The sequence below is a fragment of the Gracilinanus agilis genome, chromosome 5 (genome assembly GCF_016433145.1).
Source record: "Gracilinanus agilis isolate LMUSP501 chromosome 5, AgileGrace, whole genome shotgun sequence".
Lineage (NCBI taxonomy): Eukaryota > Metazoa > Chordata > Mammalia > Didelphimorphia > Didelphidae > Gracilinanus > Gracilinanus agilis.
In genome coordinates, this window is record NC_058134.1 from 109,971,635 (window position 1) to 109,983,833 (window position 12,199).

Here is a 12,199-nt window from a genome sequence, read left to right on the forward strand (position 1 = left end):
TCTTAAAAAGTTATGCATAAAAGAAATTTCTATGTATAGGGTTTTGTTTTCCTTTGATTTCCATTATAAATCTAGAGATCATAGGAGCATAGATTTCTGCCTGGAAAGGCACTTTATAGATATTCTAAACCAAACTTTTCCTGATGAGGAAACTTGGGCTCAGGGAAGCTAAAAGATTTGTATAATATCCTGGGTAGTATGTGTCAGACATGGGCTATGAACCCTGGGATTTTGGTTCTAGATAAGGGATTCTCTTTATTATACCAAGCTGCCCTAGAGGGAAAAATGATCCTGGAATGCATTTTTTAAAAATGCAGCAAACTTTTAAAAAAATCACAACAAAGCAGAAAAAAATCTTATTAAAAAAGAATTCTCAACATTAATTTCAAAATAACACCATACCTGAAATTGAAAATATTGCATTGTGTTCTAAATATAGACCGCACTCTTTAAATGAGTTATCTTTTGGTTGAAGAATATATTGATTCATGTTGAAAAACACCATCTCCCTACCACTGCCCTGTCCTATGTGTGGATAGAGATTAGGACCTGGAATCAGGAAGGCTTGAGTTCAAATCCAACTTCAGATATATAATACCTATCTGATTCTTTAGGCAAGTCACTCAACCTCTATTTCCCTCAATTTCCTCATCTGTAAAATGGGGATGTTGTGAGAATAAAATGAGATAATAATTGTAAAGCTCTTGGCATAGTGCCTGGCACATCTTAAGTGCTATATAAATGTTTGTTGTTTAGTTGTGTTCAACTCTTCATGACCTCATTTGAGTTTTTCTTGGTATAGGTATAGGAGTGATTTGCCATTTCTTTCTCCAGCTTATTTTATAGATGAGGAAACTGAGGCAAACAGGGTTAAACATCTTGCTCAGGGTCACCCAGCTAGTAAATGTCTGAGTCTAGATTTGAGCTCAGGTCCTTCTAACTTCAGGGTCTGCCCTCTACCCAACTGCATCACTTAGCTGCCCATAGAAACGTTGGCTCTTATTATCAAAGACTTCAGAATTTTGAATGGTTGTTTCTAGCTGACATATAAAAGCCATCTTCCCTTTTTCCCTCCACTTCTCTAATCTTCCCACCTCCCCATTTCTCCACTTCCCCCACCCCCCCTTCATGCCTGGGGCAGCCCTTTGCTCATTCACGAAGCTTGGAAAGCTTTGCTCCTAGCCATTGGTTTCTTCTGCAGGGTATGGATGCAAGGTCTCTGGGGGGAAGGGAATGTCTGAGGGTTACCCTCCCTATACTCTTCACTCTCTGGGGTACCAGAGAAGGAGGGAAAGGCTTCAGAGTGAAAGCCCAGGCTCTACACTTTGGGGAGAGCGTTGCACAGATCCCACTATTGGTAATGATCCACATGGGCTCCTTCAGCTTCTGTGCCAGCCTTAGTATGCCATGGTTTCTGCTGCCAGGAGGCACGGTGAGGCGTAAACTCTCTCCTACAGGGCACACTCAGGTTTCCCTCTGCTGTGGGTGGGCAGTGAGGGGCGGGAGCCAGGGCCCATAATTTGGACCAAGATGCTCTCTAACACTGTTCTCTTAGGACTAAGTATCCTGGAAGAGGTCATTATGCCCCGACTGTCTAATCTGTAGCCTTTCTTTTCTAAGATAAACCCCTGTGGTTTCCTTTAATACTTTGTCAAGAGTGTTTTTTGGGTGAATTCTATAAAAGCCCTGGTATTAGATCAGCAGCTCAAATGCTGTCAACTAATTCAAAATCAAGTGCAAGTGACAAGAAGCATTTATTAAATGTCAGGGGGCTGGTGACACGGCATCATATTTTTCATTTCTTATATGGGCATATGAAGTAGCCACAGAATATATTTTTATAATGTATCTTTTCGTAAGTTAGATATCCATACAGTGAGTTTCTTTCAATTAGGAGTATTCCTGGGATACTGAGTTCCGGGGATGAGAAGGACTTTAGCTGAGAAAATTTCCTGTTTAGAAAAACAGAAGGTAGAGAGGGGCACAGTTCTTTTTCAGCGGGATACAATCTTAATGTAGACTCCATTTCGGGGTCCTAGGGCAGATCTAGATTTCAGTTGCAGGGGCACCTGAAAGAAAGAACAGATAAATTAGAACTTGCAGTTAGAAATCAAGTGTGAGCCAATCTAGTAGGAGACTCAATATATTCTATTTCTAAATGTTTTTTATTAATTTTAATTTTTAGATATTTTTCCATGTTTACGTGATTAATTTTCTTTCTCTCTCTTCTTCCCTCCCTCCTCCTGGAGTCAACAAACCATTCCACTGGGTTGTATAAATGTCATAACTTGATACCTATTTCCATATTATTCATTTTTTAAATAGAGACAATATTCTAAAAAGCAAATGGGAAGCACTATATTTTAGTCATGAAAACAGGAGAACGGAGCACTATGTGTGAGAAACAGAAAGCAGATCATTTTGACTGTGTTCTAGGGTGCATAAAGGAGAATAATATGTAATAAAGCTAGAAGGACTTTGCCAAGAAGAAGAGTTTATACTTAACTCCAGAGGTAATGTTTATTTAAAAATTATTTCAATTTTATTTTATTGTTTAAAATTCATTGAAAAAAAAAAGAGTAGTTAGAGCAGCGATCTCTTAGCCTCCTGATACAGCTCTCACTCTCCATAAAAGAATGTGCTTGTCTCCAGCTTTCCTGAATCACTTTCCTAATCTGGGGGCATACAAGTCTCATCTCTGTGTGATGGGCTTTCTCAGATATGGTGGGTGCCTGATGGCTGATGGATGTTCCTAGATGGAAATGAGGGCTCCCGGAGGAGCTGAATGCCACTATGACCTTGTTGAGTATCTTTGTTACATTGGGGCAGAGCCAAATGTTCAGTGACTTGCCTTATTTCATCCCGACTTGAGCCTGAACTGAGAGGGGGCTGGCTGACTTGGTGGAGAATGGATTGGAGAGAGGAAAGACTATATAAAGTATGTTTCCCTTTACAGATGGGTAAATGAGGTCCAGAGAAGTAAAAGTTAAGTTGTCTGAACTTGCAGGACATCTCGGTGGCAGAGCTGGGGCTGGAGGACGAGTCTCCTGGCCCCATGTCCAAGGATCTTTATTTTTTTGCCCCTTGAAGATGTTGCGTTTTGGGACCTGCTGTCAGCTCTCTGAGTTCCAGGCAGAAATCAAATAACCCCTAAAGTAACTCCTTTTTGAACAGCTCTTCAGCACCCTCATGAGGCATCCAGGGTGCATGTAGTATTATTTCCATTCCATTGATGAAGAAGATGGGAGTCACAAAGTAAAGTGTTTTTCCTGTGGTCACACCTTGTTTTTGTTTTTAAAACTCTCTTCTCTTGCCTTAGTATCAATTCTAAGACAGAAAAATGGCAAGGGCTAGGCAGTGGGGGCCAAACAACTCGTCCAGGGTCACACCACGAGGAAGTATCCAAGGTCATATTTGAACCCAGGTCCTCCTGACTTCTGGCCTGGCCCTCTATCCACTGTGCTACTTGGGCCAATTTGTCACACAATTTCTTTTTTTTAAAACTGTACAACTGTGAACTTTTATTATATATAGTTCTGTAAGTATATATTAAAATGTACACACAGCCACCATGTTTTGTTGGTTACGCACTTGTAAATATCAAGTTGGACTTCAGATTGGGGTCCCCCAACTCCAAGTCCAGGGTGCCTTCCATTATAACACAGACCTGGCGGGTTAAAGGGCTGGAATTGGAATTCCATGCCTCCCTATGAAGCCACTTTTGCAGACACCCCATGTCTAAGTGCTCTGGCTGAGAGAGCCACGAGAACAAATGACCCTTGTGCAGCCAGGGGGTGGGGAGGGGAGCTTGGTGGAGAGTCAGACCTGGAGATGGGGAGCTCCTGGGTTCCAAGGTGGCCTCAGACACTTCCTAGCCCAGGGACCCTGGACAAGTCACTGAACCCCCATTGTCCAGCCCTTAGGGCTCTTCTGCCTTGGCACCGATACATAGTATTATTTCTGAGACAGAAGGGGCGAATTTAAAAACAAAGCAAAAACCCGATGATGCCCACTCATATTGTGCCCCTAAATTCCTCTCTTGCCTTGGCTCTTGGAAAAGAACTGGGATGGAGTGAGGAGGGTCCAAGGGACGGCTCGGGGAGGATGCAGGGAGAAGGACTCACCTGGGTCTCAGGGCAGATTTCAAACCTGAACTTCTGGAGAAGCCGGAGCAAAGTCATCTTGATCTCCAGCATCGCCATCTTCACGCCAATGCAGCTGCGAGGACCAGCCCCAAATGGCAGGTACGTGAAGGGCAGATGCTGCTGTCTCGCCTCCAGGCTAAACCTGCAAGGGAAGTCCTGTTGGTCTGGTTTTTGGTTCCGTGTCAAACTTTAGGGATAGAGAGTACAGGACAGGGGGAGGACCTGAGATTCCCCACTAAGAGGGACTGGAGAGGGGCCCTTCTGGAGGGGGACACTCATCCCCTGACTCTGGTGGCCACCCGCAGCTGGCCATTTTACATGTCCATTTGGGGATGCACAAATGGGGGTGGGGTGGAAATAAGCTAACTGTTGGAAAGATACTATTTTTGGCTATATAGCTGCAATCACTTTAAAAAATATTGCCTGTATTTTTCCATGAATAGATTCTATAAGTGACACCTTCCGTAACAGGAGACTGTCATGGTGGTGTCAAGACCACAGGGCTTAATCTTATAACACTGTGTGACTTGGATAAAATGGAAATGATGATAGTACCTAGAGAAAGCACCCAGCTAAACTCTCCCCACATTCCCCTCTGAACAATTTTAAAATCACGCCTCAAATTGAATTCTGGAGCATCAGAGCCAACAAATGGCCAGAGTGAGACATTCTTCTAGCTTGTATTTTTATTTATTTTGTTAAACATTTCCCAGTTATCTTTTAAAGGAGATTGGGTGCCATGTTCCCTAAGCACTTCCCTTAAGAATGGAAGTTGCAGGGGCTGCTAGGTTGCCCAGTGGATAGAGCATCAGGCGCAAAATTGGGAGAATCTGGGTTCAAACGTGGCCTCAGACATTTCCTAGCTATGTGATGCTGGGCACGTCACTTAACCTCATTTGCCTAGCCCTTGCCTCTCTGTCTTGGAGTTGTCCCTAAGACAGAAAGTAAAATTAAAAAAAATATATATAAATGTATAAGCCAGTGGGATTGCCTGTCAGCTCTGGGAGGAGGGAGGGAAGAGGGGAGTGAGACAACAAGAATCATGGAATCATGAGAAAAAATTTTAAAAAAGAAAAGAAAAAAAATTAAAAAATATAAATTGCAGAGAAGGTGCTGGCTCACACAATAGAGGGGATTTTCTCGCCTGGGAGTTCTCTATACCAGTGAAATTACAAATCCACTTTCTTTTCCTTTTTCTTCATAATATTGTTGCCATACCATAGCATTAATTGTTCTCTTAATTTTGCTCACCTTACCCTTATCAGTTCATATAGATCTTGCCAGATTTCCCTGATTCTGCCCCTCTTGCAATTTCTTATGATGTAATAATATTCCATTCCATCAATATAATATTTGTTTAGACATTCCTCAATTGATAGGTATTCACTTTGTTTCCAATTCTTTGCTACAATTAAAGTACGATTGTTAATATTTTTGGATCCTTCTCTATTTCTTTAATCTCTTTGTGGTTTATGGTGAATCTTGTTGGGTAGAAGGATATGCACAAGTTAATGGGAGTTTCTGGGGTATGATTCTAAATTGCTTTCCTGAATGGCTAAACCAATTCATAGCTACACCAACTATGTAATAGTATGCCTCTTCTCCTTGGTCCCCTCCAGGAATTGCCATTTTCCTTTTTTTTTTTTTTTTTTGGGTCATCTTTACCATCAAGGGTATCAGTTGGAATTTCAGGTTTATTTTAATTTTAATTTATCTTCTTTTTAATTATTTGGAGCATTTTCCCTTATGGTTGTGGATAACTTTAAAAATTTTAAATGTTTTATTTTTTTATAATCCTTACCTTCCATCTTAGAGTCAATACTGTGTATTGGTTCCAAGACAGAAGAGCAGCAAGGGCTAGGCAAATGGGGATTAAGTGACTTGCCCAGGGTCACTCAGCTAGGAAGTGTCTGAGCCATATTTGAACCCAGGACCTTCTGTCTCTGGGCCTGGCACTCAATCCACTGAGCCACCAGGCTGCTCCTGATAACTTGCTTTTTTGAAAAAGAAATTTTCTTTAGGAATTGCCTATTCATATCCTTTGACCCTTTGTGTACTGGGCAATGTCCCTGAGGCACATAAAGGTTAATTCACATGGCCAGAGTCACTCAGTAAGTGGTGATTTAGGGAATTCATATCATCTGCCCTCTGGTAAATGATTTTTTCCCATTCCACTATGTTGCTTGGAAACACTTTGATTTATAAAGCAGGCTTAATACATGTATTATGCAGAGGTAAATTTTTGCCCTCCCCTTATTAGAATGATGATGATTTCTGAATAAGATATTATAGGCAAAGTCTCAAGAGTCAATTTCCCTGAGTAAGGCAGAGATGAACAAGTTGTCTCACAAGTACCGAGACCAAATTTGATGTGTAACTTGTAGCATCTATTTGGTTATTTTATAGGTACATCCAGACCCAGAACTAGGTCAGGGAGAATGGAGCTTTGCCATAGGACGTTGAAATGTAGAGGACACTGACATGACTTAAGTTCCTTCAAAAGAACCAACTACCCCATTTCCTCCTTCCACAGAGTGGTTTTCCTCTTTTCTGGAACCCGAAGTCTTTCCTTATAGTAGGGCAATGTCCCAAGGTGATATCCCATTGGGTCTTGTGTCCCTGCATTTTTCCCTTTGAACTGAATTTACTTTAAAAGATTAATTTAAGGTCATATCTCTATGCATGTATTTTATTTTTGAAGAGGTTATTGTATTATTAGCTTTACTTTGGTATAAGAGAGTTCACCTAAAATAAGAGTCATAGGTAAATGTAATGTACAAACAAAAAGACATCAATAAAACAACAAACAACTTTTAAAAAAAGTTTTATTGATGTCTTCTTTGGTGTTCTATACCTTATTCACCATTCACATAAAAAAAAAGAAGAAATATTCTGCGTGACTAATAAAACAATCATGCCCAACTTTATAGGGTCTATTCTGTGCCTCATCTAGTCCCTTACCTTTCAGCTAAGGAGAGAAATATGTCCTATTATCTGGTCTGTCTGAGTGTGTTTGGTGCAGCCTGCTGCAGCTGCCATATTTACTAGCTATGGCTCTGACCACATCTCTTCTGGACCACAGTTAGAGGTTGAGGAAGGGACATACTTGTACCAGTTGCATGAGTGTCTGACTGTGTATGCTGTTATAGATAATTTACAAGTTAGAGATAGATTTATTATAGCGAAAGCAGACAGACCAAGCTAAAACCTGGTTGAGGCTGTGAACATTCTAACTCAGAATGTTCGGAGAGGTTTGTCCCTAGAGACTTGGCAGCAGTTGGCAGAGAGAGAGTTTTGCCTGGGAGTGTGTTGGTAGAGGTGGCATCTGGTCAACTAAGCCTGAGGACTATTTTTGAGATCTCAAGAAGAGGATTTTGAGCTTCATTCAAGACCTAGGTAGAGTGGGTGCTTTCCTGTTGTTGGTGGACAGCAAACAGGAAGCCCTTTTACTCCTTAGCCCTCTTTGGATTTACTTGCTGTGGCAGAAGTGTTCTTGTGTCCCAAATACATCTGGAGGTCATTGTGAGATTCCCAAAATCCCCTGTCTCTCTCCAGCTCTGTCAGTGCTGGCTGACTTTTAGATAGAGCAACGTAGCCAATCCCAAGCTAACATTCTTTTGGCAGTTGGTAACAGTCTTGAGACTTTAGAAAATCCTCTCCCTCCTAGCCTATCCTTATCAAAACATTAAAAACCTTTTAGAACAATCTTCTCCCTCCTAGCCTATCCTTATCAAAACATTAAAAACCTTTTAGAACAACTTCCTGATAGTCTCTCTCCCAGCCATCAAGAACCCACTGAGTTTTAACTATTTCCCTGGCTTTAGTGATTTTCAGTTACTGTTTGTTTACCCCAGCTAAATTACATTGTGTTTCCTCTCCCTGTGTAGCTGTGTAGTTGAACTGGTGTGTCTCATTTATTCCCCTGAGTTTCCATTAGTTTATTTGTTACCCATTCCCTCTGTATGCCTAATTTTATTTTTTCAACTCTCAAACTCCAGTGGCAGAGCAGCTTTTTGAAAAGGAAGAAGGGAGAGAAGGAAATTTCCTACCTCTCTGGGATAAACGTCTCTGGATTTGGCCAGTATTCTGGATTGTGGTGCAGATAGCCAACAGCCGTTTCCACAATAGCCCCCGCTGGAATATGGAGGCCCATCACGTCACAGTCTTTTGCTGTTTCCCGTGTGAACCTGCCACAAGCAAACAAAGCATCACAGAGAATCAATGCTAATATTGAACCTTTAGAAGCCACCTATGAATTATATGACCATTAAAAGTTGTGGTTTCACCAAAACTAACCAGAGGCAGGGCCAGTGTACTCATTCATGTGGGCCAGATTGAATGTGGCCATGGAAGGATTTAAAAAATATTCCCCACCCATCTTTTCTCTAGTATGCAGAAAAAAGCATAGATCTGATCAGATTACATCCTTGAGCCAAAAAATCTTTTAAAAATATTTTATTTTCCCAATTACACATAATAACAATTTTTAGCATACATTTCCCAAAATTATAAGATTCAAATTATATTCTTCCCTCTCTTCCCTCTACCCTCCCTAAGATGGCAAGCAATTTGATTTGGGTTATTCATGTATAATCATGCAAAATATATTTCCAAACTGGCCTGACCAAAAATCTTTAGTAACGTACTTTTGTCTATCAAATAAACTCATTTCTTGGTTTTCAAGGCCCTTTAGAATCTGAAGCCATCCTACTTGTCCTTCCTTATTCAAATATAAAGTCCTCTGGCATCCAAAGCCCTTCATACCTATTCCCTCCTCTTTTCCAGTCTTGTATCTTAAACCCTTCTACATATTCTTTGATCCAGTGACACTGGTTTCTTTGCTATTTCTTGAATAAGAAAGTCCATTCCCCAACTTTGGGCTTTTTTACTAGATGTTTCCCTCTGCCTTCCCTTGCCCTCCCCCTCTTTCTTGACTCCCTTTAAATATCAGTTAAAAGCTTATTTATTTTTATGAAAGCCTTTTCTGATCGTCCTTAATTTTCATGCCTTCCCTCTCGATTATCTCTAGTTTATCTTATATATAGCTTGTTTGTACATAGGTTATACATAAGCATTAGACTATGAACCTCCTTGAGAGCAGAGACTTGTCTTTCATCTTTCTTTATATCTCCAGAGCTTGGTATGTATTAGGTGCTTAATAAATGTTTGCCAATGGACTATTTTCCAGGCAAACTAGAGTCCTTGTGTCTTCCTGCCCCTACGCCTTGGTCCATGTTGTTCCCACTACTTTGTCTTCTGATGAATTTCTACTCCTTTAAACCCCAGATCAGATGCTATCACTTTCAAGAATCATGCTCTAATCTTGACAATAATAATAATTGAATTATTTTCACATAAGTAGACCTCATGAAACATTTTGTTTTATACCTTGTTAAGGCAACTGTATAATCATGTGTGTTGTAGTTAGCCATATTTCTATCTTATCTTCTTCCTAGATTGAAGCAAAGACTATGAAAACTATGAAAATTGAGAAAATTTGACTTTTCCAAGAAAATTTGACTCCCCCCCCACTCCCAGGTTCTAGCTTATTTCTTGGTATATTCTAAGTGTTTCACAAATATCTTTGGAATGAATGAAGGAATGAATTTAGCACTGAGCAAATTAAAAGGTACAAATATACCTCAGGCCAGATCATATCTCCTATAATATAGCTAATGTGTAGAATAAAAAATCCCTCTGCTGTGATGCATTGTTAGTCCTATCTCCCCCAACCCCCAGTCCCCATCCCCTGGCTAAATCAGAGTTATAATAAAAAGATTCCAGTGGATTTCTAGGATTTTAAAGACACGTATTTTTGCTCCAAAAGCACTTAGTGCTGGTTATTGCCTGCAGAAGAAAGTCTGCACTTAACCCTGTTTATGTCAGTTTCTTCATCTGTCAAATGAGCTGGAGAAGGAAATGGCAAACTAGTCTAGTATTTCTGGCAAGAAAAACCCAAATGGGGTCCTGGAGAATCAGAAACAACTGAAATGGCTAAACAACAACAAAATGCATACATTGGAAGCATTAGCCAAAGATGGAGACCATGAGATAATCAGATTGGGCATTTCCTCAAACTTCTACATCTGGGAGAGAGCCTATCTCTCTATAGCTTACAAGAAAAAGTAAAATCAGTTCCACATTTCAGCCGTATATTGGACCCTTTGGTCTTTAGCTTTTTTTAAAGTGCAAATACTGAGCTTTCCTTGGTCATTTTTCGATCCTGAACTAATTACAATTCAACACTGGCAAAAAGCCCCTTAAAAAATTTTGCTATTTGAGAGAGAAAAAAATCTAAAAGGCATGTTACACCCTCAAAGCTCTATCCTTTCTTATATTGTTGGGTCATCAGAAAGCAAAGCATATTATCTCAGTCCTTCCCCAGCTTCTAAGACAGGGGTCGGCAACCTTTTTGGCTGTGATAGCCATAAATGCCACATTTTTTCAAATGTAATTTTGTGAGAGCCGTACAGTGCTCACAGTGTGCACTCCTGTAACAGTGCCTGAAAAAAAATTGACTTTGTGGCTCCTGCAGAAAGAGCCATATGTTGCCGACCCCTGCTCTAAGAAATGCCTTTACTGAGTTTTGATTATTTACCTCCTGTGTTTACCTCCTGTATATACCTCTTCAGATAAACTATACATTAGTGTATTGTTGATCTCTTTTATAAAACTGGTTGAAGATATTGCCCACTAAATTACTCCCACTCCTTTAAATAAGGAGCTATATGATAAATTCCTGCTTGAATTTAGCTTAAAAGATAGGAATAGGGGGCAGCTGGGTAGCTCAGTAGATTGAGAGCCAGGCCTAGAGACAGGAAGGTCCTAGGTTCAAATCTGGCCTCAGACACATCCCAGCTGTGTGACCCTGGGCAAGTCACTTGACCCCCATTGCCTAGCTCTTACTACTCTTCTGCCTTGGAGCCAATACATAGTATTGACTCCAAGACGGATGGTAGGGGTTTAAAAAAAAAAAAAAGATAGGAATAGCAAGCTCCTGATCAGGCATGGAGTACACCTGATAAAAGCTAGTAAGAATATATTTGCACAAAATTGAATTCTGTGTAAATTATAATAACCAATGTTGGCCATCAGGACATGTGTAAGGAAATGTACTTCCTGCTTTTTATTGGAGAATGGGAAACTATGGATGTGGAAATTTGTATATGCCGCCAAATGTGGTCAATATTTTGGTTGATTTTGTTTCTTTTTTTTCCTTTTGTTACCAAAAAAATTGTAGGGTGGTTGTGGCTATACTTGGAAAAAATCATGATATAAAAACAAAAGCTATTAATAAAACTTTGGGGGAAAAGAATGTATTTGCCCGAGTCTTACAAATCAAATCAAAAGGGCTTTTCTATGAAAAAAGAAAGAGGATGGAGAAAACTGCCTAAATATAGTCTTCAACTTAAATGCCAAAACCAGCAGTTATCATGTAGAAAGACTAATAGCAGAGATGCCCAGAAATTCACTGGGGATGAAATAAAGCAAAGGAAGACCAATGGCCTATATTCACAAACTTACAAAGAATGGGTGACAAAGAGGATAAGTTGGAGATCTTTATTCAAGGAGACAAATTTGTCCTCCCTGATACTACTGAGACTTTTAGTTGGATAGAACCTGTGTTTGGAATATGGCTCTAGAGGGGGTATATGGATACCTTATTCAAAAGGGAAAAAAGTAGGTAATAGAATTTTAAGATTAGCTTTGTGAATTCAAATCATATATTCATGGAAGGCAATTCATGTACCAGATTTGAGGGGAAATGGTGCAAAACATTTGGGTAGAGGGTGATATTATAGACAGAATATACTAGAGACCACCTGAACATTTCCTAGTCTGTCTCACTAATCAATTGTTCGTTCTTTTTTGGTGATAATTTTGTAGTATAATTTGATATCTGGTACCACTAAGTCTTCTTCCTTTCTACTGTTTTTCATTATTTTTGTTGAGAAGCATTTGGGGACTAAGAACTCTTTATCTAGGGGTCTTTTCTGGTAGTTCTCAGTAGAACACTTGATAGGCTGGCCCTCTTTGAACATAAACAATTTTGT

The 12,199-nt window shown here is 40.0% G+C and overlaps 1 protein-coding gene across 1 annotated transcript in view; it reads right to left on the reverse strand.

Annotated features, from left to right (window-relative positions):
• Positions 1–1,773: 1,773 nt before the first annotated feature.
• TBXAS1 (thromboxane A synthase 1) overlaps positions 1,774–12,199 on the reverse strand; it is a 250,491-nt gene continuing 240,065 nt past the window's right edge. Inside the window, exons 11-13 of the mRNA XM_044678622.1 lie at positions 8,195–8,332; positions 4,125–4,287; positions 1,774–2,069 (exon numbers count right to left, since the gene is read on the reverse strand). Coding sequence (XP_044534557.1) covers positions 1,995–2,069; positions 4,125–4,287; positions 8,195–8,332 — 376 coding nt within the window. The 3' untranslated portion in view covers positions 1,774–1,994. The remainder of the gene's footprint in view (positions 2,070–4,124; positions 4,288–8,194; positions 8,333–12,199) is intronic.